The sequence below is a fragment of the Salmo salar genome, chromosome 01 (genome assembly GCF_965601325.2).
Source record: "Salmo salar chromosome 01, fSalSal1, whole genome shotgun sequence".
Lineage (NCBI taxonomy): Eukaryota > Metazoa > Chordata > Actinopteri > Salmoniformes > Salmonidae > Salmo > Salmo salar.
The window spans coordinates 22,791,978-22,818,183 of NC_138291.1; the positions used below are offsets into that span (position 1 = coordinate 22,791,978).

Below are 26,206 nucleotides of genomic sequence, written 5' to 3' on the forward strand. Positions count from 1 at the left end.
ACACCACAATGGATTTGTGTGTATGAAAAGAAGATATGCTGTAGCCAGGTGTGTGGGTGTGCGCACGCCAGTGATTTAGTGAGTGTGTGCATGTATGTGTATAACCTGTGTGTGTTTAACCTGTGTGTCTTGACACGAGCAGTGGAAGTTGTGTAGAAACTGTGGGTCTGGGACCGGGAAGTGACTCAGTATTGATTTGGCTTACTTCCTGGCTGTGTTGCAGGACGCTGCTGCTCCTCTGTCACTCCACTCAGGATGTTAACCTCCTGTTTCCCTCACTGCTTGCTGTCTGACGGCCTGGGCCATTATCTGAGAGTCCAGAGCATTACCTGGCCCAGCCCTTACGGACTGCAAAGCTGGAGGTTACATCACAGCTACTGGAGAGCGTTGTTGAAGTGAGCTCACCCCAGACTGCCTGCTGAGAACCAAAGCTAGCAAGACGAGAAAGACAGTTCTGTCTTTTCTAGCAGATGCTTAGTTGTCCTTTTGCTCCTAATGCTGCTGGATAGAATTTCTGCAATAGTTAAATGATTACTGACAGTAACTATTCCACATCGTCGACTAGAAAAGTTATTACAATGGCTATGTCAGAGCGGTTTTGATATTTTTCATTATCAATAGCCTACCCCTATTGGCACTCTGCCTACTTGTATTGCTGTATGGAGAAGAGTGGCATGCTATATTGAATAGCCATTTGATTGTTTTTTCCTTCCGCTGTAATCAGTGCATTCCACTGTTTCAGTGTTTCAGGGGATAAAGATGTTTGAATGTGAGCTCCCTTCCTGAGCCAGTGTGTTTTGAATTCTCCTGCATCCTCCACGTTGACTGCTGACGTGAGCCACAGGAAGTAGTTCATGGGAGCAGGAGTGTGTGTGTGTGTGTGTGTGTGTGTGTGTGTGTGTGTGTGTGTGTGTGTGTGTGTGTGTGTGTGTGTGTGTGTGTGTGACTCATTGTAGCTTGTGTGGATTAAACAGCTGTGTTTCCCTCTCTCTCTCTCTGTGGTGATATTCAGCCTAATGTTCATTCCACACACACACCCCCGTTCCATTCCTACACCACAGGCTTGCTGGCTCTGGCAACGATGACTGTATAAAGGCAGCCATTACTCCGTGAGTCAGAGAAGGAGCTCTGTACAGTACTGTATACAATATAAACTTATATTTATCAGATGGGGGCCAACCATAAATTAGTAGCACTTGTCCAGTAAATATGGCAAACCGCATTGAACATAATCATAAATGTCCCCAAACCAAATGAGAAGGGGAAAAGAAAGAGTAAACAACTATTGAATGAATATTATTAAGACAGGGTCTTGGTCAGCTGATGCCAATTTCAAAAAGTGTATATGAGTTATTGTGGGTATATTGTTGGTCGAGCCAGTAGATTATAAGTGTTCCAGCCATTGCGTTCTGGATATAGTGGATACTCACAAGCGTTTTTCTGTTTCTTCCTCGCCAGTTCCCGGAGTGTGGCTTCTTTGGCATGTATGACAAGATCCTGCTCTTCCGCCATGACCTGACCTCTGAGAACATCCTCCAGAGGCTGATGTCAGCAGAAGATATCCATGAGGGAGATCTGATAGAGGTGGTGCTCTCTGGTGAGTAGTTCTGATCTGGGTTCAACCCTAACGGCTTTTATTAACTTTTTGACTTTATATGTACTAATTTAGTAAACAACATTTTGTGTAATTCAAACCTGTGTGTTGTACAGTGCTGTTTCACGCCTATCTAAAGCTCACCTCCAGAGACACAGGTGGCTAGTTTCCCCTCTCTTTTCCTGTCACAGATGATTTCAGTTTCCTGCTGACTATTGAGTCTAACAAACACTGGCTCGTAAAGGCATTCTTTTCTGTTCCATCTGTCTCCATTGGGAAGCACCTCACAGTCCCACCACCTGGACTGGACATCCCCTCCTCCCTCTCTCTCTCTCCGGGGTAGAACTGGAAGCATTGTCTGCATGGATCCAGACATGAAATAACTCTGCGGCCGGATGGATCTGATCTGCTGGTGTTTAGCAGTGAGCCCCAAATGACTGTATCCAGGAGACCTCTGGTTTCCTCTGTCTCCTTCCATCTGGGTTGAGACTGTTGACAGGTTTCAGCCTCAGTGTTGCACCTGGATGGCTGTGTGAGGTCAGAGTATTGTCACAACCATAAGCTCTACACCCACACTGCTTCCTCGTCTTAGCCTTGTAGTTGGTCTACATCTGCTGAGGAGATCTACATGTGTCAAACTTGTGCAATGCAAGCGCCGATATGCTTTGCTGTGCTAGTCTGGCACACTGAAAATAGGAATTTTTTAATCATACTATTTATCCTTCCCTTAGTTGCTTCTAATTTACATGAATTAAATACTTTAAAGACACCATTGATTCCTATAAATTCTTTGAGACCTGTTGTTCAGTTCTGTGTCTGTGAGAGACAAACAGCTCAGGGTTCTCTTGGTGCTGGACTCAAAGGGCCTGGCTTGTTTTCTCTGCAGTAAGTGATTGTAGTGGACCCACTGAGTATAAACATGCTGGACTGTGCAGGGCGGCACTGGAAATAGTGGACAGGCCATCCCTAACCAGGGGGTTGGACATGGAGAGAGGGCTGTTTGGTCCAAGAATCCCACTCACTGTTTGTTTCTCACTCAGCATCTCTCTTATTTGACAGGATATGGCATACAAAATGGATGTACATATTTGTTTTATAGCACTTTTAGTCGCCGATGTATGTTACAGACTATAACTTCTGAATTATGTCTGATGGACACTTGTGATGCCGGATTAGTCAAAAATGAAAACAAACAGACATCCCATTGATGTCAGGCCTGCTGCTCGTGAAAAACTCTTTATTGGCTCAATCTTCTATGGTGTTTGATGCAAAACATCTCAACAACCATTTCATAAAGTTGAGGCCGTTAATAGGCTGTGCGTTTTTTTTCCTCAATGTGTTTGAAAAGCCCATGAATGCCTTCTTTCATGTGTTTTTGCCAGGGAGCTATGACCAGTGTGGTGGCATGTGACTTTCTTGAGTTCTTTATACGCTTTGAAGTTCGACTCAAAATGTGCCCGAGTTCATTAGCAACTAAATTAATCTATATAGCTAGTTAATGAAATAGATATTATTCATATGGAGGTGCTGTGTGTCCATATGATAACATGGAAATCAACAGTGCTGCTTTTTAAGCTTGGACCTTTAGATTTGACAGTCCAAGGACCTGCAGTAGGAAGTGAAGTCATAAGGTGATCTGTGGAGGCCTATCAAATTTGGTATGTCTATCTATCGCACATCTGTGTTCCTGGCCGCAGCCATCTGTTTTGCTCTCTCTTTCTTCCTGGTGTCTCTTTCTCTCTATTTTATCTTCCAAAGAATGTTCTCTCTTCCAGGTATTTGGGGATTGTCAGTAAAGTGAATTTTATTCCCTAAGTGGATAGATGTCACATTTGTTGTTCAGAGCTGCATCTCGTCATGGCAACAGCTTCTGAGAATGTCCCTGGTGCATCCTTCATGGGATACTGGTATGTCAACTTGGTCTTATTGTAAAACTGGATCAGAGAAAACACTCACTGAAACACAAAAACACACACAAATAGTTAGTGACATTACGCAGGGTTTTACACCTAAATTCTGCCGTAAAAGATTATGATTCCCTTGTTGGTCAATGGGAAAACCACAACAGCATAAATGATTGCAAAAGAACTGTGAGAAAGAGATTTGTCTCTTTTCTCTCCGGTGCTGGGGGGGATGCAATCACATAGGTTTGGTAGCGAATAGCGATCTCTTATTCACATCTTAGATGAGTCACTCCTGTGAACTAACTGTCCCTTCCAAGAATTACCTCACTCATATCACTCCAACACAAACCACAGCAGCAGATGGAGAAAAGTCCCCTGGGTAATGGCTGGGCCTACCTTGTGTTTCTGTCCAGATAGGAAACAAACCAAACCATACCATGAGCTCGCTGATTAAAGAGCATCGTTATCATGGGATGTGGTCTTCTCTGGTCCTGTTCTGTTGAATGAGACTGTCTGATGTTATAGCACTGAGCTGTTAATGGGATGATATAGCACTGAGCTGTTAATGGGATGATATAGCACTGAGCTGTTAATGGGATGGTATAGCACTGAGCTGTTAATGGGATGATATAGCACTGAGCTGTTAATGGGATGATATAGCACTGAGCTGTTAATGGGATGATATAGCACTGAGCTGTTAATGGGATGATATAGCACTGGGCTGTTAATGGGATGATATAGCACTGAGCTGTTAATGGGATGATATAGCACTGAGCTGTTAATGGGATGATATAGCACTGAGCTGTTAATGGGATGATATAGCACTGAGCTGTTAATGGGATGATATAGCACTGAGCTGTTAATGGGATGTTATAGCACTGAGCTGTTAATGGGATGATATAGCACTGAGCTGTTAATGGGATGTTATAGCACTGAGCTGTTAATGGGATGATATAGCACTGAGCTGTTAATGGGATGTTATAGCACTGAGCTGTTAATGGGATGATATAGCACTGAGCTGTTAATGGGATGATATAGCACTGAGCTGTTAATGGGATGATATAGCACTGAGCTGTTAATGGGATGATATAGCACTGAGCTGTTAATGGGATGATATAGCACTGAGCTGTTAATGGGATGGTATAGCACTGAGCTGTTAATGGGATGATATAGCACTGAGCTGTTAATGGGATGGTATAGCACTGAGCTGTTAATGGGATGGTATAGCACTGAGCTGTTAATGGGATGATATAGCACTGAGCTGTTAATGGGATGATATAGCACTGAGCTGTTAATGGGATGTTATAGCACTGAGCTGTTAATGGGATGATATAGCACTGAGCTGTTAATGGGATGATATAGCACTGAGCTGTTAATGGGATGTGGTCTTCTCTGGTCCTGTTCTGTTGAATGAGACCTGTCTGATGTTATAGCACTGAGCTGTTAATGGGATGATATAGCACTGAGCTGTTAATGGGATGATATAGCACTGAGCTGTTAATGGGATGATATAGCACTGAGCTGTTAATGGGATGTTATAGCACTGAGCTGTTAATGGGATGATATAGCACTGGGCTGTTAATGGGATGATATAGCACTGAGCTGTTAATGGGATGGTATAGGACTGAGCTGTTAATGGGATGGTATAGCACTGAGCCCTAGTGAGAGAAACCACGACCTCGGAACAGAACAGCTTTCCCCTCCAGCATCTCTTACTGTACATAACTGCCTGTTCTAAGTTACTTCCCAGGTCAGACTCTCTGATATGGATGCATTCACTCCACTATGTGAACAATTTGTTCCCTAGATCTGAGTTATAGTTTGTTTTATACACACAGACATACCAATAACACAAGTGTCGATGGTCCAGTAAATCATCTGACTATTACCGGCTGATAAAACAGCATAAAATGTCTTTATATTACAGTGTACACTCAGCGCTCTTTTTTGACAAACTAACGCAGTGGTACATATTTGAGCTAGCGGTAGCGCTATAGGTCCAGGGCTGTCGGAAATATTTTTGCTGTTTTGACTTCAGGAATTATGGGCGCAGTAGCTGGCGGTGGCGCGTAAAGGCTGGGTTTTAATGAATAAACAAGTTGGAGGCTTGTTTCCTCACTGGCCATTCCGAACGTGCTCCATGGCTAAATATGTGGTTGCTTTAAGTTGCGTATTTATGGTATTTTATGTACTGCGTTGTCATCAATTCCATTGTAGTCCATTATAGCCTAGTTTGGTAAATAAAATAAATAAAAGCCTACAGAAACAAAATAACAAAATGCAGGCCTATCCCATCTTTGCTAAATATGTTGAACATGTTTTCAGTCCACATTGTTCTAAGTAATTGCTTGGTTTCAATATGGAAATATATTGTTAAACATAGCATTTACACTGATATAGGGGCTAGCCTACTGTAAATTGCATTATGGTTGAGCCATGGATATGCCAAACATTGTCAATAAGCAAGGCTCCATCATTTCTCCCTGTAGGCATATAATATTAAGACAACGCAGACAATGGAGGGTTTTACGCACATACAAACTTTTCACAGAAGCTGAAAAAGAGAATATTAAGAGAATGTCCCAAATACAGTATAATGTTTAAAAAAACGTAATGGAACCATCTTACAGATCGCATTCACACTTCTCCAGAAATAGCAGACGGCTCCTAAATTCCATTGCATGGCAGCTGGTTTTTAATCAAATTTAATGAAAAATAAGCAATCCGTTTTTTTAAACAACAATAATATTTGTAAATAGCTTGGTCAGAAGACACAGCGGATTGCTGTTGAACCAGCCTTCGTTATAAATAAAATAAAATCAAATGTTATTGGTTACATACACATGGTTAGCAGATGTTAATGCGAGTGTAACGAAATGCTTGTGCTTCTAGTTCCGACAGTGCAGTAATATCTAACAAGTAATCTAACAATTCCACAACAACTACCTTCCTATAGGCCTAGAGTAAGGGCTTGGTTTTTAATCATATGAAATGGAAAACAAGTAATTGTTACAGGAAGATAAGTTCTAAATACAAGGGTGAACAGCATCATCTCATCTCTCTGTTAATGATGGGCATATGGACACATGTAGCCTACATGGAGGGTTTTTTACACACGTCCAAAACAGAAGCTGGCTAAAATAATGTACTGTAGGCCTACACAACACATAGATAAAAAGGAGATGTCCAGTCACTGGTTTGCTGCTCCCAAACTTGATCTTTTAATAAAGCTTTGGTGATTAAGATTCGTTTCAAAGCAGTCTCACGAGCCAAAACCTTCATTGATAGGCTTGGCTACTTGGCGAACACATTGGGCAGGACAAAAAAAACAGCCTTCATTGAGGCAGGGGAGGCTATAGGTCTATACTTGGTTGATTTTTAATTAAATGAGTCCCAAATGAGAAACAGCTTTTGTTTTTTATGTTAATAAATACGAGGGTTACAGGTACAAAAAACACATCTCTCTTGTTCCATGAGCTGTTTATTTTTTTCTTTTTTATTTAACATTTATTTAACTAGCTCAAGGGCACTGTGTGTCACGGCTGGATAGGTTGTGCTCCCGCTCACAAAATCCATGCCATTACCAACCATGTTACCGCTAAGACCTGCTTTTCGTTGTTCTTAAAGGACACACCTCAAATACTGCCACTCCGCCCACATCAGTGCAAGCGAGCTGATATTAGACAGGAAACTTGCTGAACCTGGTGAATGCGGTGGAAAACACAAGAGCGGCAGTTTTAACATGCTGAAATTGAAAACAAGTGAGCGTTTAGCACTTGCGCAGCTGTAGTGCCAGCCGAAAATGGAGCCCTAAACCTCTTAACTATACTGAACAAAAATATAAATGCAACATGGAAAGTGTTGGACCCATGTTTAATGAGCTGAAATAAAAGATTCCAGAAATGTTCCACATGCACAAAAAGCATATTTCTCTCAAACGTTTTGCACAAATTTGTTTACATCCCTGTTTATGAGCATTTTATCCATTGTCAAGATAATCCATTCACCTGACAGGTATGGCATATCAATAAGCTGATTTAACAGCATGATCATTACATAGATGCACCTTGTGCTAGGGACAATAAAAGGCCACTCTAAAATGTGCAGTTTTGTTACACAACACAATGCCACAGACGTCTCAAGTTTTGAGGGAGCATGCAATTGGCATGCTGACTGCAGGAATGTCCACCAAAGCTGTTGCCAAATAATTTAATGTTAATTTCTCTACCATAAGCCGTACCATAAGCAATGTCATTTTAGAGAATTTGGCAGTATGTCCAACCGGCCTCACAGCCGCAGACCAAGTGTAACCAAGCCAGCCCAGGACCTCCACATCCATCTTCTTCACCTGCGTGATCGTGGGGGGGGGGGGGGGGGGGGGGGGATTTCTGTCTGTAATAAAGCCCTTTTGTGGGGAAAACCCATTCTGATTGGCTGGGCCTGGCTCCCCACCCATGGCTGCACCCCTGCCCAGTCATGTTAAATCCATATGTTAGGGCCTAATGAATGTATTACAATTGACTGATTTCCTGATATGAACTGTAACTCAGCAAAATCTTTGAAGTTGTTGCATGTTGCGTTTATATTTTTGTGTAGTATAATTGTTATTTCATTTTTTTGTAATTTTCATTATTTGGTTTCAGGGTTTTTGTGTTTGAAGTTTATTTGTTTTGCTTTAGTTTTGTTTGCCATGTTTTTAAGTTGTGTCTGAATTGCAGCTTTAGCCACAGTAGAGGACTTCCAGATCCGGCCCCATGCCCTCTATGTCCACTCATACAAAGCCCCTACCTTCTGTGACTACTGTGGGGAGATGCTATGGGGCCTCGTCCGGCAGGGGCTCAAATGTGAAGGTAAGCACACACGCATACACACACGCATACACACACACACACACACACACACACACACACACACACACACACACACACACACACACACACACACACATCAAGCTCTGTCTCACATCAAGGCTGGGGTGCACTGTGAACCGAAAGCCAAGGTGTCAAATGTTTACCCGACTCGTACACTCATACACACACAAATCAAGCATGCCCTTCTCTTGGTCCAATCTGAGAGTTAGATTAAGGCTGGTAGCGCCGTGCAGCAGGAAGCCTCAGTGGAGTGTGTGACTTCCTCCCATTACTAAAGAAGGTCTTTGAAGAGATGTTTGAATGGAGCCCAGTGTGCTGATGCCAAGCGTTGGACTCAGCCTTCAAAGGCTCTTTAGAAAGCATGTGCTGCTGCTCTACTCTAACCCTCTCTGATGGATCCAGCCTGTCCCTCAGTATAACACAACCTGCCCCAGGGCCAGCCGGGACAAGAATGCAACAGGCGCTCCAATAGGATGAAAGATTTGGACTGGTATTCCTAGTGAAATTGCAATTAAATGTGGAATTGTGGAATGTAGAATTGCATGTGATTTGTGATTATTTGCTCAGATCTATTTTATTCCCTGCTATATCTTTGAAAAGCATTTGAAGCTTTCTATGAGGAAGGATGAGATCAAATGACTGCATGTAGAGCCCTCATGTGGACGTTTAAGAGAAAGAAGCTGGTGGGTAGATTCAAAGTAGTGCTTTCCTACTGTATTCATTTACTTAGTTTCCTTCTTAAGACCTGTTAATATATCTCAAGATGTCATCACAAATATGTCTTAATACATGTCTTAAGATCTCTCAAGATGACTGGGTATGAAATGTTGCTGTGTATCAAGCCCAATGCTGACATCCAAAGTCTCTTGAGGATTGACCACAAGTTCTCAATGGGATTAAGGTCTGGGGAGTTTCCAGGCCATGGACCCAAAATATCAATGTTTTGTTCCCCGAGCCACTTAGTTATCACTTTTGCCTTATGGCAAGGTGCTCCATCATGCTGGAAAAGGCATTGTTCGTCACCAAACTGTTCCTGGATGGTTGGGAGAAGTTGCTCTCGGAGGATGTGTTGGTACCATTCTTTATTCATGGCTGTGTTCTTAGGCAAAATTGTGAGTGAGCCCACTCCCTTGGCTGAGAAGCAACCCCACACATGAATGGTCTCAGGATGCTTTACTGTTGGCATGACACAGGACTGATGGTAGCGTTCACCTTATCTTCTCCGGAAAAGCTTTTTTCCGGATGCCCCAAACAATCGGAAAGGGGATTCATCAGAGAAAATGACTTTACCCCAGTCCTCAGCAGTCCAATCCCTGTACCTTTTGCAGAATATCAGTTTGTCCCTGATGTTTTTCCTGGAGAGAAGTGGCTTCTTTGCTGCCCTTCTTGACACCAGGTCATCCTCCAAAAGTCTTCGCCTCACTGTGCGTGCAGATGCACTCACACCTGCCTGCTGCCATTCCTGAGCAAGCTCTGTACTGGTGGTGCCCCGGTCCCGCAGCTGAATCAACTTTAGGAGACGGTCCTGGCGCTTCCTGGACTTTCTTGGGCGCCCTGAAGCCTTCTTCAAAACAATTGAACCGCTCTCCTCGAAGTTCTTGATGATCCAATAAATGGTTGATTTAGGTGCAATCTTACTGGCAGCAATATCCTTGCCTGTGAAGCCCTTTTTGTGCAAAGCAATGATGACGGCATGTGTTTCCTTGCAGGTAACCATGATTGACAGAGGAAGAACAATGATTCCAAGCACCACCCTCCTTTTGAAGCTTCCAGTCTGTTATTTGAACTCAATCAGCATGACAGAGTGATCTCCAGCCTTGTCCTCGTCAACACTCACACCTATGTTAACGAGAGAATCACTGACATGATGTCAGCTGGTCCTTTTGTGGCAGGGCTGAAATGTAGTGGAAATGTTCTTTTGGGATTCAGTTAATTTGCATGGCAAAGAGGGACTTTGCAATTAATTGCAATTCATCTGATCACTCTTCATAACATTCTGGAGTATATGCAAATTGCCATCATACAAATTGAGGCAGCAGACTTTGTGAAAATTAATATTTGTGTCATTCTCAAAACTTTTGGCCACGACTGTATAGCCGGTACTGTACAATATGTGTTTTGTTCTTCATGTGTAATTAGGGACCACTGTGTCCTGTGTACTTCCAGGTTGTGGGCTGAACTACCACAAGCGCTGCGCCTTTAAGATCCCCAACAACTGCAGTGGGGTGAGGAAGAGACGTCTGTCCAACGTGTCCCTGCCGGGCCCTTCGCTCTCAGTCCCCCGGCCCCTCCCCGGTCCCACTGAACATGCGGTGGTAGTCCCGGAGGAGGTAAGACCTGTGCTTCCATTGGTGTAGAGAGATGTCCTGTGGTAAAGATACATTCTGCACAATACAAATAGCTTTAAGACCCAGTGAAAGGGGCTATGTAAATACAATCCCTTATAAAGTTACACCCAAGCACAGTTTATTGCTTGCAAGGCGGCAACATTGTCCGTCTACGCCCCTTGTGAAAGTACCGTAGGATTTTTATCTACAGTACAGTTACTAACCAGTTCTAGCCACATACTTTCTCATAGGTTCCATGTGATTGGCTGAAAATTCTGTTCACTTTTGACGTAATCTAACTGTTATTCCGATTGAGACACATTTGTCAGTTGGCAATAAATGAACTACAAGGTCATGCCTTGTTGTTTCTTGTCAATTGTCTATGTTTGTCAGCCAAATCTATTGGAGTATCTTACTATCTTGATGTGAAACACCACAAAGACACAGCAAATTGAATTTGATTAACTGGATGATATGATGGCCTCCCCTAAGCATATGAAACATGTTTGTTTGAGGCTAGCTGGATGGAATATTCTCCTTGGTGACCAATGCTTATGAAAGGTCCATGAAAATACAATTAGGCCAATTAAATTAAACCCTTGTAAATTCTAGCCCATGTTTGTGTATTTGGTCCTTTTTGGTCCCTCCATCCCTCATCTTCTTCACTCTTTTGCTATCTCCTTCCTTCCCTGGTTTATTTCATCTCTCCCTCACTCCCACTGGCTACAAATCTCTCCATCCCTACATTCTGTGGTTACCACACTTGCTCCATCTGCCTCTCCCTCTCTCCTTTATTTCTTTCACTCCCTGCCTCCTTCCCATCTTTTCCTGCAACAGCGCTGCCACCAGGAGGCAGGGAAGAGGATCCTGTCGTGGAGTGGCCGGCCCATCTGGATGGAGAAGATGGTGCTGGGGCGAGTCAAGGTGCCTCACACCTTCGCCATCCACACCTACACGCGGCCAACCATCTGCCAGTATTGCAAACGCCTGCTCAAGGGCCTCTTCCGCCAGGGCATGCAGTGCAAAGGTGAGGTGCCACCTCCCTTTGTCTCTGTTTGTCTGTATGTCTCTATGTCCATATCTGCCTAGACCTCTTTACCTTTCTTCCTCTAGAGCTCCATGTTGTGTTATTAAATCCATGTTTTCTGTACTTTCTTTTCAGATTGTAAATTCAATTGCCATAAGCGGTGTGCATCAAAGGTACCAAGAGACTGCTTGGGCGAGGTTTCCTTCAATGGAGGTAATTTCTGCTGTCCTATTTTCACATTCCATGTCCATTTATCATGGTAAGATGTAACTGAAGGACATACTCATATTTGTGTGATCGTGTGTGTCCACAGAGCCTGCCAGCCCAGGGCCTGACTCTGACAGTACCATGGAGGTGGACAGTAGTGATGTGGAGAGCACTAGAGGACTACTGGATGACTCTGACGAACCTTCAACCCCAGACGACAAGATGTTCTATATGGACTCTCCTTTTCTGGACCGCGAGAAGGACGAGGAGCCCATCAAGGCCATCAGGTATTATATAGCAAGACACCTTACATTACTGGGACATATTTGAGCTAAGTTTGACTTATGTAATAGTTGTGTAAACATAGACCATGTAGTTATCAAACATGTCTGGGTCTATAGACCTTCGTCCTTGCCATTGTTGCTTCTGCTTGCTCTTCTCACGCTCAGGTCCAGGTTTCTGCTAAGCACTTTGTGACAAATGTTTTCATAAAAAGTGCTGTGTGTGTGTGTGTGTGTGTGTGTGTGTGTGTGTGTCCAGCCCATCCACCAGCAGTAACATCCCTCTGATGCGGGTGGTCCAGTCCATCAAACAGACCAAGAGGAGGAGCTCTACCATGGTGAGGGAGGGCTGGATGGTCCACTACACCAGCAGAGATAACCTGAGGAAGAGACACTACTGGAGGTTGGACACCAAGAGCCTCAGCCTGTTTCAGAACGACACTGGAGCCAAGTTCTATAAGGTGAGAGAGCAACACCACACATCATCTATTACCTGACAGAGGCAGAGGCATGGCAGAATGAAATGGGCACCAGAGTCTGCATTTACATTGATGTCACAGAACAACGTAAACAGATCAGTAATTCTCTGAATCTATACACTGTCTAAATCCAAATGGTTTCAACCAAACGCTGAATTGATCCTAAATAAATCAACCAGATTTTTTTATATATATATAAAAATGTGTTTTAATGTCTTGGGTGTATAGTGTGTTAAAAGGGCCTGCCCAATGTAATGGTGTATGTAATGGTGTGACTAAGACTGGGGGCTGCTGTGTCGCAACTGTAAACTACAGTGGGCCATTAATACACAGAGAAAATCCCCCAGCATGCCTCCTGTGGTTTCACAGGCAGTACACTGACATTTCTCCACGGTCGCAGAGTGAAAGTTTTTTCTACAGCCACGTTGTCATCAGCAGTATTTGTATATGAAAATGTTATGGGTTTTTGCTGGGGAAATCTGCCTGAAAGGGACGTCCAACACATTTATACAATACATTGTAACAAGTTGCATCACTCATATCAGATATGCTCTTTCAAATGTCTTACCAAACCTTCACCATAAACTTTTGTTGTCAAGTTCGAATGCATTTGATTTATGCATTTTGACACTGATTTCCAAATGCTATAACTCCAGCTTCAGAGAGTGTGTGACAGTTCCACGGTGACACCAGTGGCGTAGGCAGTCTTTACCATGCCACAGGGGCTTAATAGCTGTGTAATTAGACACTTGGGACTAAGGCGGCCAGGCAGTCCTCGTTCCCTCTGTGTAAAGGCTTCCACATGTTCAGTACAGTCTTGCCACTGTGAGCCTGTCCCAGCCTCTGTACAGTGTGGGTGTGTTACTTTGACGCCTCCCCTGATTGTGGCGAGAGATGTGACGCAGTGGGATGGTGTTTATGGTGCTATGGTTTCTAACAACTTTTGTTTTGTGAGATGTAGCACGTTCTGTGTGTGTGTGTGTGTGTGAGAGAGAGAGAAAGTGAGAGAGAACGTGTGTGTATGTAGGTAGACACCTAATTGCCAGGCTGTCGTCTAATATTATTCTGTTTTAAAGCTCCACTGTCCGAGTGTTACGGCTGTGACGGACACACCCTCCATCTTCCCAGCAGTGAAACAGTGGAGAGGAAACCCCAGTCTTTTATACAGCTGGGATTGAGACGTTCAGGGTGTGTTTAGAGGCAGCTTTATATGGTCGTTTATTATCAACTTGCCACTTAGCATAGCACTCAGAAGACTAATTGAAGACTAGCTGTTCGCCGATGTGTTCTTTCTTATTCTCTCAGATCTCGTCATATGAGTCGTTCTGTTTTATTTGTTGCTAGTGTGTGATCCATAGATTGAGCCAGTGGTCACATTAGGATATCTACCGTAGCCTCTGAGTCTCTTGGGTGTTTTCCCCTACTGTCTCTCTCTCTCCTTCTCTCCTGTTCTCCTGTCATGTGGCTGTCCTCTCCTCTCCTCTCTCTACCTCCATTCATCTGTTTAGCGGTGGTGGTTGTGTGTCGATGCATCAGATTATTGCTATTTTCTACATTTGGAAGTCATATAGGCTTCTCTTTTGAAGATGAGACCCCTGTACTTGTGGTTTCCAAAACCCTTTTATGGGGGTAAGGGGCTTCACGCTGTCTCTAGCTCCCCCGCCCCTCTCCCCAACCCCCCAGCACCGGGTTTTTGTTGTCCGATAGTCTGTGGAACAGTGGTCACCGTGTCTTGCGTCTCAGTGGCTGGCAGCGCGGCTCGTGCTCAGATGGGGCTCTCGTGTCCTGCCTTGTAATCATGGGGCCTCTTCTCTTCAATGGGCCCAGGCCTGGTTCACGTGGGCCGGCCCTACTAACCACTTCATCTGATACTCTGTGGTGAGCCGCCCTCAGGGGACCCAGAGGAGACGGGGGGTGGGACAATGGGGGCGAGGCACTGCAGGGGCTCCTATTGGCTAGGGACTTCCTTCTTCTTCTTTGATTTGCATTTGATAGTGAGGCTGGAGGGAAAGAGGACTTTTAAAGTGTGCTCAAACTGTCCCTCGTGCCACTTCTGTAAGGGTCTGTCAGACAGAGGCTGTGCACTAGGCAGGGGCTGTGGATACACTACACCGTGGGAAGGGACTTGGTCTAACTTTGGGTTACTCTTTCTGGTACGCGTGCTAAGCGGAAGAGCATTTTTCAGCAGTTACCTCTGAACTCTGCAAAGGATTTGGTGTCTGCTTCCATCTGATCTGACTTTCTGTCTTGCTAGTGATTGATTCAGTGACTTCTCTTTCTCAGTTTGACTGTTCACTAGGCTGTGGTATTTTCTGTCTATCATGGTTGTATTTGTCTTCTGTGTCTCTCTCTCCCCAATCACTAGCGGTGATGGCATGGCTCTCTTTGTTTGTGTCTGTTATGACCCTGGTGTCTGTCTCTCTCCCTCCTTCCCTCATGGCTCACAGGAGATCCCTCTCTCAGAGATCCTGCAGGTGGAACAGTCAAGCGACTTTAGCAGCCTAGCCCAGAGCAGCAACCCACACTGCTTTGAAATCATCACCTCCACCATGGTCTACTATGTAGGGGAGAACCACGGGGTCCACTACGACAGCCCCGCTTTGGCAGCTTCAGGCATGGGCATGGAGGTGGCCCAGGGCTGGGAGAAGGCCATCCGGCAGGCCCTGATGCCTGCCACGCCCCAGCCCAGTGTGGCCACCAAAGCCGGGCAGAGCAAGGACCACAGTGAGTACAGGACCATTTTCTACTGTTAACATGGTAGACATCGCTTTAGGCTACTGATCATGCGTGTATACATTAGTTATTTCTATTGGAAGTAGCATTGGCATATATTTGACACATTGTAGATAATGGCACTAGCACTGGAAAGGTGGTATGAAATTTGATTATGTGAGCGATGGAAATAGTACTATTTATGCACATAAAATGGCTAATCCCATATTGTGGTAATTTAGTGGTTTGATTTTTATATGTGTGCCAAAAGAGTCCCCATTAAATGCTTGAATCCTGAGTTAAGGTCAAGTAAGGTGAGGTGATGTTCTGAAGTGAGTAAGCAGTCAGTCTTGTTTTGAGATAACGACAATGGCATTTGACATTTTTGTCATTTAGCAGACGCTCTTATCCAGAGAGATTTACAGTAGTGAGTGCATTATTCTTTTTGTAGCTGGTCCCCCGTGGGATTCGAACCCACAACCCTGGCATTGCAAGCGCCATTCTCCACTAACTGAGCCACACAGGAACATCACCAGATATGACTACCTACAGACACAGCAGAGCCTTGAATTGAGAAGCCATGGTTTACCTCTTCCCTCCTATGATGATGATGATGGATGATAATGAATTTGATTCTAATAATTATGATGATCTTAGGGGCTATAGAGTCAAGGTGGCACATTCAACCTGTTGCTCACCTGTGGGCACATGGCGGACACCTGAAACCTGACATAGATTCAGGGGATTATATGTGTGTGTTAAAATGCACCTTCCTCTTCCATTACATCCAATACAGTAATGCACCTTAATCTAATAATGAAGATGGCCGAATCAGATTAGTGGTATTTTTTTACCTTTAGGTTATTAAATAAACACACTTGTGGTTCAGTGCCCACAATCACCAGGGCATGATTTAATGTTTGGTAATGTATTTGTGTTAAAGTGGAGATGAGATGAGCGCCCCTGGAGGTCATTTAGCTGGCCATGAATTGTGGTGTAAATCAGATAGATTGTGAGGGTGATAATGCCAAACAGATGAGGCCCACCACTCTATTACCCCTCGCTATCCAACCACCCTGAAATAACAACAAGCTGCAGAGACTCAGCCTCGTGCCCAACAGTGCAATACTATGCTTCTTACTCAATGACAAATACAGGAGGACACACATTGTTGATCATAAGATTATTTTTCATTCATTATTACTATTACTATGTTTTAATTTATTTTATTTAACTAGACAAGTCCGTTAAGAACAAATTCTTATTTACAATGACGGCCTACACCGGCCAAACCCGGACGACGCTGGGCCAATTGTGCGCCGCCCTATGAGACTCCCAATAACAGCCGATTGTCATACAGCCTTGATTCAAACCAGGGTGTCTGTAGTGACGCCTCAAGCACTGAGATGCAGTGCCTTAGACCGCTGCGCCACTGTGTGGTAAAACGTGACTTTAAAACCCCATGACTGAATATTGGCCTCAGGGAGGCTCCCATAACACTTACTATGAAATGCAACACATAGTTATGCCGTTCAATAACACATATCTTTCCTAATCAATTTGAAAGGGTCATTATTGTATCTGCTGTGTGTAGTCCAAGCAGCTGTGATAGGCTTTAAGGACGTGAAAACATGAGAAATGTATCTCTGTTTTTGATAAGTTAGGTATACATTGAGTACTTTGTGCATTTGTACTGTTTAAAGTGAAAACTTTTGTTTCCTCCACCAGAACAGGAGTTGTCTGTCAGCATATCTGTGTCGAACTGCCAGATAAAGGAGAATGTGGTGAGTATGGTAACTTTTACGGACAATCTTGTACAATTTCTCTGTATGTGCGTGTGTGCAGTTATACATTTTCCTCTTTTACTTCTGCATTCTTCATTGACCATTAAACACTGCATGTAAACTGTATGAATTTTTTTTTAAAGACAGTCACAGATACCCTTGTTATGGGAAATGGGGATATTGATGTGTGCTATACTTCTGCATTGAGTGAAAGTGACCTATTTGGCATCTCAAAGACCATACCAATACAACGACATCTATTCAATTGATGATATAGCAGTGTAAACATATAGCAGTGTAAACCCACAGTTAAATGTGTATTAGCACTAGCATTACCCTTTACTAATAGATGTAATAAACTTTAGTAATACTAAAGCGTTTTCCACTCTGTAGGATATCAGCTCGGTGTACCAGATCTTCTCTGACGAGGTTCTAGGATCTGGTCAGTTTGGGATTGTGTATGGAGGTATGTGCCTGGATATCCATGTTTTGATTAATTGTATTCTCTCAACCCAAACCAAAACATATCAATCTTTATGATACTGTATATACACTACATGACCAAAAGTATGTGGACACCTGCTCGTCGAACATCTCATTCCAAAATCGTGGCCATTAATATGGATTTAGTCCCCCTTTGCTGCTATAACAGCCTCCACTGATCTTGGAAGGCTATCCATTAAATGTTGGAACATTGCATTTGGGACATGCATCCATTCAGCCACAAGAGCATTAGTGAGGTCAGGCACTGATGTTGGGCGATTAGGCCTGGCTCACAGTCTGCATTCCAATTCATCGCAAAGGTGTTCGAGGTCAGGTTGAGGTCAAGGCTCTGTGCAGGCCAGTCAAGTTCTTCCACACCGATCTCAACAAACTATTTCTGTATGGACCTCGATTTGTGCACGGGGGCATTGTCATGCTGAAACAGGAAAGGGACTTCCAAAAACGTTTGCCACAAAGTTGGAAGCACAGAAAAGCCTACAATGTCATTGTATGCTGTAGCATTAAGATTTCCCTTCACTGGAACTAAGTGGGCTAACCCGAACCATGAAAAACAGCCCCAGACCATTATCCCTCTTCTATTAAACTTTACAGTTGGCACTATGCATTCGAGCAGGTAGCGTTCTCCTGCCATCCGCCAAACCCAGATTCGTCCGTCGGACTGCCAGATGGTGAACCGTGATTCATCACTCCAGAGAGCGTGTTTCCACTGCTCCAGAGTCCATTGGCGGTGAGCTTTACACCACTCCAGCTGACACTTAGCATTGCACATGGTGATCTTAAGCTTGCGCTCAGCCATGGAAACCCATTTCATGAAGCTCCCGACAAACAGTTCTTGTGCTGACGTTGCTTCCAAGGGCAGTTTGGAACTCAGTAATGAGTGTTGCAACTGAGGACAGACGATTTTTACGTGCTTCAGCACTCAGCTGTCCCATTCTGTGAGCTTGTGTGGCCTACCACTTCGTGGATGAGCCGTTGTTGCTCCTAGACGTTTCCACTTCATAATAACAGCACTTACAGTTGACCGAGGCAGCTCTAGCAGGGCAGAAATTTGACAAACTGACTTGTTGAACAGGTGGCATCCTATTGTGGTGCCACGTTTAAAGTCCCTGAGCTGTTCAGTAATGCCATTTTATTGCCAGTGTTTGTCTATGGAGATTTTTGCATGGCTGTGTGCTTGATTTTCTTTACCCCTTATCTGCAACTGGTGTCCAAATACTTTTTATAATTGTTACTGTATGTACACGGTTCACACTTATTTATTTCTGTTGGCAGGGAAACACAGAAAGACTGGAAGAGATGTTGCCATCAAGGTGATTGACAAAATGAGGTTCCCTACCAAGCAGGAGAGCCAACTGAGGAATGAAGTGGCCATTCTCCAGGTAACACATAGAACATGTCGTACCAGTCAGATGTATTATAGCCGACTGTAGTAGGGATTGATTGAAGCTACCGAGAACCACATACCGGATTTTTAACACAGTCGTTAGCATTAGGAAAAAATAAAATGTATTGCCCAAACCTAGCTCAATATCTAGGCGTCTGATTACAGCGTCCATAAAGAGAACATTAGACTTGCCACTTTTTGGACTGAATGCATTTGTGGGGCAAAAGTTTTAATTAAATGTATAATTTATCACTCTCACATGCCAATAGAGAACCAACGATGTGCTACCTTTCTGTAGCATTTCTGACACTGCTAATATATTTTCTGACACTGCTAATATATTTTTTGACACTGCTAATATATTTTCAGAATCTCAGATTTCTAAAACCGGGACCAGCAACAGCTAGCTAGCTAACACCAGTCGGATGATAATCAAGCTACAAGCAAAGGAAGCTAGCTAGCTAGGTATATTGGACTAAATCAGAGCACAAACAAGTAAGCTAGCAAACGTCCCCGCTGCTATAGCCAGTAGCTACAGGTACACGCCAACGAGACTGTAACATAGCTTTATAGATCATAGACCATAACGCAATGTTGATAATATATCATAGATAGCTACATTCTTCCATAAAGCAAAGCTGGCTGGCTAGCTTAGTAAAGTTTATTGTCAACATCAAACTTTTTGAACTTTGGGAAACGCTGCTAACTGGGAAACTGCCACGCTACTCAGGCATGTTACTGTCCAACTGGCTAGCTAGCATCATGTGGAGCCAGATGTCAGTTTCAGCACAAACAACTGCTAGCTAAGCTACATTTCCTCAACCAAGACCAGCCTCTCACAACACAAACTGTAGTTGATAAAAAAGCTGTTGAATCTAAACCCGGCCAATGCACATGCAAGTAGCGCATGGGCTGTGCATTGTAGTAAGTGAACACAATTAGCTAGATCAACACACAAGACTGAGACGTCGCTGTTAGAGCATCCAGAACAAACCCAAGCTCTTACCTTATGATGCATTAATTCAGTACACTGCCTCCTTTGTCATCAATCAAATTTTCTTCATGCCATTTTAATCAAAATTTGCGCTGACTGATCAACGGTGTCAAGTTACTTTTCAGTATGTTACTGAAAAATTTGAACCCAGTAAGCAAATTTACATTTAAAATATGTATTTTTCAGACATTGAAGTTAGGTTAATTTTAGGTTCTGAATGAAAGGTGAATATATGCATTTTTAGGAAGTTTAAAAGATGTACAGTACCATTCAAAAGTTTGGACATACCTAGTCATTCCAGGGTTTTTCATAATTTTTACTATTTTCTACATTGTAGAATAATAGTGAAGACATCAAAACTATGAAATAACACACATGGAATCATTCTTCACAAAATAACATATATGGATTCTTCAAAGTTCTTCAAAGTGCTTTAAGCACCAGCTGTCAGAGCAGCTCACAGATCACTGCACCTGTAGATAGCCCATCTATCATTTAGCCCAAACAACTACCCCTTCCCCTACTGTATTTATTTATTTATTTATTTATTTATTTATTTTTGCTCCTTTGCACCCCATTATTTCTATTTCTACTTTGCACTTTCTTCCACTACAAATCTACTATTCCAGTGTTTTACTTGCTATATTGTATTTACTTTGCCACCATGGCCTTTTTTTGCCTTTACCTCCCTTATCTCACCTCACTTATTTTTCTACTGTATTATTGACTGTATATTTGTTTTACTCCATGTGTAACTCTGTGTTGTTGTATGTGTCGAACTGCTTTGCTTTATCTTGGCCAGGTCGCAATTGTAAATGAGAACTTGTTCTCAACTTGCCTACCTGGTTAAATAAAGGTGAAATAAATAAATACAAATTAAAAAAAAAAAAAAAAAGTAGCCACCCTTTGCCTTGATGACAGCTTTGCACACTCTTGGCATTCTCTCAACCAGCTTCATGAGGAATGCTTTTCCAACAGTCTTGAAGGAGTTCTCACATATGTTATTGGCAGTCACAGAGAGACAGATAAACATCTTGATTCTATGTTTAGCGGAGATCCGGTTAGCTGTTCTATAAGTGGTCTGAGGCAGTCGGTAAATAACGAGTGTTTTCAAGTGCAACTGTAGTAATGATGGTTTTGGGAAACAGCTCTGAGATTTAACAATGTGCCTACGAAGGTTCTAATGATGAAGTTAGCCTTAAGATGCTTTTGGGAAACTGGGCCTCTATTAAAATAATATACAGTTGAAGTCGGAAGTTTACATACACCTTAGCCAAATACATTTAAACTCAGTTTTTCACAATTCCTGACATTTAATCCAAGTAAAAATTCCCCGTTTTAGGTCAGTTAGGATCACCACTTTATTTTAAGAATGTGAAATGTCAGAATAATAGTAGAGAGAATGATTTCTTTCAGCTTTCATTTCTTTCATCACATTCCCAGTGGGTCAGAAGTTTACTTACACTCAATTAGTATTTGGTAGCATTGCCTTTAAATTGTTTAACTTAGGTCAAACATTTCGGGTAGCCTTCCACAAGCTTCCCACAATAAGTTGGGTGAATTTTGGCCCATTCCTCCTGACAGAGCTGGTGTAGCTGAGTCATGTTTGTAGGCCTCCTTGCTCGCACATGCTTTTTCAGTTCTGCCAACAAATTGTCAATAGGATTGAGGTCAGGGCTTTGTGATGGCCACGCCAATACATTGACTTTGTTGTCCTTAAGCCATTTTGCCACAACTTTGGAAGTATGCTTGGGGTCATTGTCCATTTGGAAGACTCATTTGCGACCAAGCTTTAACTTCCTGACCGATGTCTTGAGATGTTGCTTCAATATATCCACATAATTTTGATGCCATCTATTTTGTGAAGTGCACCAGTCCCACCTGCAGCAAAGTACCCCCACAACATGATGCTGCCACCCCCATACTTCACAGTTGGGATGGTGTTCTAAGGCTTGCAAGCCTCCCTCTTTTTCCTCCAAACATAACGATGGTCATTATGGCCAAACAGTTCTATTTTTGTTTCATCAGACCAGAGGACATTTCTCCAAAAAGTACAATCTTTGTCCCCATGTGCAGTTGCAAACCGTAGTCTGGCTTTTTTATGTCGGTTTTGGAGCAGTGTCTTCTTCCTTGCTGAGCGGTCTTTCAGGTTATGTCACTATAGGACTCGTTTTACTGTGGATATAGATACTTTTGTACCTGTTTCCTCCAGCATCTTCACAAGGTCCTTTGCTGTTGTTCTGGGATTGATTTGCACTTTTCGCACCAAAGTACGTTGATCTCTAGGAGACAGAACGAGTCTCCTTCCTGAGCGGTTTGACGGCTGCGTGGTCCCATGGTGTTTATACTTGCGTACTATTGTTTGTACAGATGAACGTGGTACATTCAGGCGTTTGTAAATTGCTCCCAAGGATGAAGCAGACTTGTGGAGGTCTACTATTTATTTATTTTCTTGAGGTCTTGGCTGATTTCTTTTGATTTTCCCATGATGTCAAGCAAAGAGGCACTGAGTTTGAAGGTAGGCCTTGAAATACATTGTGATATAGTGAAATAATCTGTCTGTAAACAATTGTTGGAAAAATTACTTGTGTCATGCACAAAGTAGATGTCCTGACCGACTTGCCAAAACTATAGTTTGTTAACAAGAAATTTGTGGAGTGGTTGAAAAACAAGTTGTAATGACTCTAACCTAAGGGTATGTAAACTTTCGACTTCAACTAATATATATATATATATATATTGAGCCATCTGTGGCATTGTGCTGTCTATACACACACACACAGTATATTTTTGTTTTTAATACATTTGCAACAATTTCTAAAAACCTGTTTTCGCTTTGTCATTATGGAGTATTGTGGTAGATTGATGAGGAAAAAAATATTTAATCCATTTTAGAATAAGTCTGTAAAGTAACAAAATGTGGAAAAAGGGAAGTGGTCTGAATATATTCCAAAAGCACTGTCTATACTATATACTGCACAAAAATATGAACGCAACATGTAAAGTGTTGGTTTTCCATACACACAAAAAGCTAATTGCTCTAAAATTTTGTGCACAAATTTGTTTACATCATTGTTAGTGAGAATTTCTCCTTTTCCAAGATGATCCACCCATTTGACAGGTGTGGCATATCAAGAATCTGATTAAACAGCAGGATCATTACATAGGTGAACCTTGTGCTGGGGACAATAAATGGCCAATCTAAAATGTGCAGTTTTGTCAGACAGCACAATGCCACAGATGGCTCAATTTTTGAGGGAGCATGCAATTGGCATGTTGACTGCAGGAATGTCCACCAGAGCTGTTCCCAGATAATTTCATGTTAATTTCTCTCTCATAAGTCGCTTCCAACATCGTTTTATAGAGTATGGCAGCACTTCCAACCGGCCTCACAGCTGCAGACCACGTGTAACCACACCAGCCCAGGACCTCCACATCCTGCTTCTTTACCTGCGGGATTGTCTGAGGTGCTGCTGAGGAGAATTTCTGTCTGTAATCAAGCCATTTTGTGGGGAAAACTTCAATCTGATTGGCCCACCCATGGCTGCGTCCTTGCCCAGTCATTTGAAATCCATAGATGAGGTCCTAATTCATTTATTTCAATTGATTGACTGATTTCCTTATATACAGTGCCTTCGGAAAGTATTCAGACCCCTTGACTTTTTCCAAATTTTGTTACGTTACAGCCTTATTCTAAAATTGATTAAATATAACAATTTCCTCAGCAATCTACACACAATACCCCATAATGACAAATCAAAAACAGTTTTTTTTTTAATTGTAGCAAATTCATTAAAACTAAAAAACAGAAATACCTTATTTACATAAGTATACATACCTTTTGTTATGAGGCTCAAAATTGATCTCAGGTGCATCCTGTTTCCATTGATCATCCTTGAGATGTTTATACAACTTTTTTGGAGTCCACCTGTGGTAAATTCAATTGATTGGACATGATTTGGAAAGGCTCACACCTGTCTATAAAAGCTCCCACAGTTGGCAGTGCATGTCAGAGCAAAAACTAAGCTGTGGGGTCAAAGGAATTGTCCGTAGAGCTCCGAAACAGGATTGTGTCGAGGCACAGATCTGGGGAAGGGTGCCAAAACATTTCTGCAGCATTGGTGGTCCCCAAGAACACAGTAGCTTCCATCATTCTTAAATATAAGAAGTTTGGAACCACCAAGACTCTTCCTAGAGCTGGCCGCCTAACCAAACTGAACAATCGGGGCAGAAGGGCCTTGGTCAGGGAGGTGAGCAAGCACCCGATGGTGACTCTGACAGAGCTCTAGAAGTTCCTCTGTGGAGATGGGAGAACCTTCCAGAAGGACAACCATCTCTGCAGCACTCCACCAATTAGGCCTTTATGGTAGAGTGGCCAGACGGAAGCACACGACAGCCCACTTGGAGTTTTCCAAAAGGCACCTAAAGACTCTCAGACCATGAGAAACAAGATTCTCTGGTCTGATGAAACCAAGATTGAACTCTTTGGCCCGAAGTAGCCACCCTTTCCTTGATTTGTAGCTTTGCAAACTCTTGGCATTCTCTCAACCAGCTTCACCTGGAATGCTTTTCCAACAGTCTCGAAGGAGTTCCCACATATGCTGAGCACTTGTTTGCTGCTTTTCCTTCACTCTGCAGTCCAACTCATCCCAAACCGTCTCAATTGGGTTGAGGTCGGGTGATTGTGGAAGGCAGGTCATCCGATGCAGCACTCCATCACTCTCCTTGGTCAAATAGCCATTACACAATCTGGAGGTGTGTTTTAGGTCATTGTCCTGTTGAAAAAGAAATTATAGTCCCACTAAGCGCAAACCAGATGGGATGGCGTATTGCTGCAGAATGCTGTGGTAGCCATGCTGGTTAAGTGTGCCTTGAAATCTAAATAAATCAGACAGTTTCACCAGCATCCCCCCATCATCACACCACCTCCTCCATGCTTCACGGTGGGAACCACACATGTGGAGATCATCCATTCACCTACTCTGCGTCTCACGAAGACACTGCGGTTGGAACCAAAAATCTCAAAGGACAGATTTCCACCAGTCTAATGTCCATTGCTTGTGTTTCTTTGCCCATGCAAGTCTCTTCTTCTTATTGGTGTCCTTTAGCAGTGGTTTCTTTGCAGCAATTTGACCATGAAGGCCTGATTCACGCAGTCTCCTTTGAACAGTTGATGTTGAGATGTGTCTGTTACTTGAACTCCGTGAAGCATTTATTTGGGCTGCAATCTGAGGTGCAGTTAACTCCTATCTTCTGCAGCAGAGGTAACTCTTGGTCTTCCTTTCCTGTGGTGGTCCACATGAGAGCCAGTTTCATCATGGCGCTTGACGTTTTTTGCGACTGAACTTGAAAAGTTCTTGAAATGTTCTGTATCTTTGCTTATTTGAGCTGTTCTTGCCATAATGTGGACTTGGTCTTTTACCAAATAGGGCTATCTTCTGTATACCACCCCTACCTTGTCACAACACAACTGATTGTCTTAAACGCAGTAAGAAGGAAAGAAATTCTACAAATGAACTTTTAACAAGGCACACCAGTTAATTGAAATGCATTCCAGGTGACTACCTCATGAAATTGGTTGAGAGAATGCCAAGAGTGTGCAAAGCTGTCATCAAGTGAAAGTTTGGCTACTTTGAAGAACCTCATATATAAAATATACTTTGATTTGTTTAACACTTTTTTGGTTACTACATGATTCCATGTGTGTTATTTCATAATGTTGATGTCTTCACTATTATTCTACAATGTGGAAAATAGTAAAAATAAGAAAATCTTTTGACTGGTACTGTGTATGGACACCCCTTCAAATTAGTGGATTCTGCTATTTCAGCCACACCTGTTGCTGACAGTTGTATAAAATCAAGCACACTGCCATGCAATCTCCATAGACAAACATTTTCAGTAGAACGGCCTTACTGAAGAGCTCAGTGATAGCATGCCACCTTTCCAACAAGTCAGTTCATCCAATTTCTTCCCTGCTAGAGCTGCCCCGGGCAACTATAAGTGCTGTTATTGTGACGTGGAAACGTCTAGGAGCAAGAACGGGACAAGCTCACAGAACGGGACAGTACTGAGTAAAGGGTCTGAATACTTATGTAAATGTTTCTGTATTTCGTTTTTTTTCTAATACATTTGCAA

General features: G+C 42.8%; 1 protein-coding gene across 1 annotated transcript in view; it reads left to right on the top strand.

The window, feature by feature from the left end:
* The window catches only part of LOC106575860 (serine/threonine-protein kinase D3), a 70,619-nt gene that overhangs the window by 39,252 nt on the left and 5,161 nt on the right, over positions 1 to 26,206 (top strand). Inside the window, exons 3-13 of the mRNA XM_014152601.3 lie at positions 1,459 to 1,597; positions 8,217 to 8,348; positions 10,536 to 10,699; positions 11,534 to 11,723; positions 11,859 to 11,936; positions 12,037 to 12,217; positions 12,471 to 12,672; positions 15,138 to 15,414; positions 17,131 to 17,186; positions 17,580 to 17,652; positions 18,963 to 19,069. Of these exons, the coding sequence (XP_014008076.1) occupies positions 1,459 to 1,597; positions 8,217 to 8,348; positions 10,536 to 10,699; positions 11,534 to 11,723; positions 11,859 to 11,936; positions 12,037 to 12,217; positions 12,471 to 12,672; positions 15,138 to 15,414; positions 17,131 to 17,186; positions 17,580 to 17,652; positions 18,963 to 19,069 (1,599 nt within the window). The remainder of the gene's footprint in view (positions 1 to 1,458; positions 1,598 to 8,216; positions 8,349 to 10,535; positions 10,700 to 11,533; positions 11,724 to 11,858; positions 11,937 to 12,036; positions 12,218 to 12,470; positions 12,673 to 15,137; positions 15,415 to 17,130; positions 17,187 to 17,579; positions 17,653 to 18,962; positions 19,070 to 26,206) is intronic.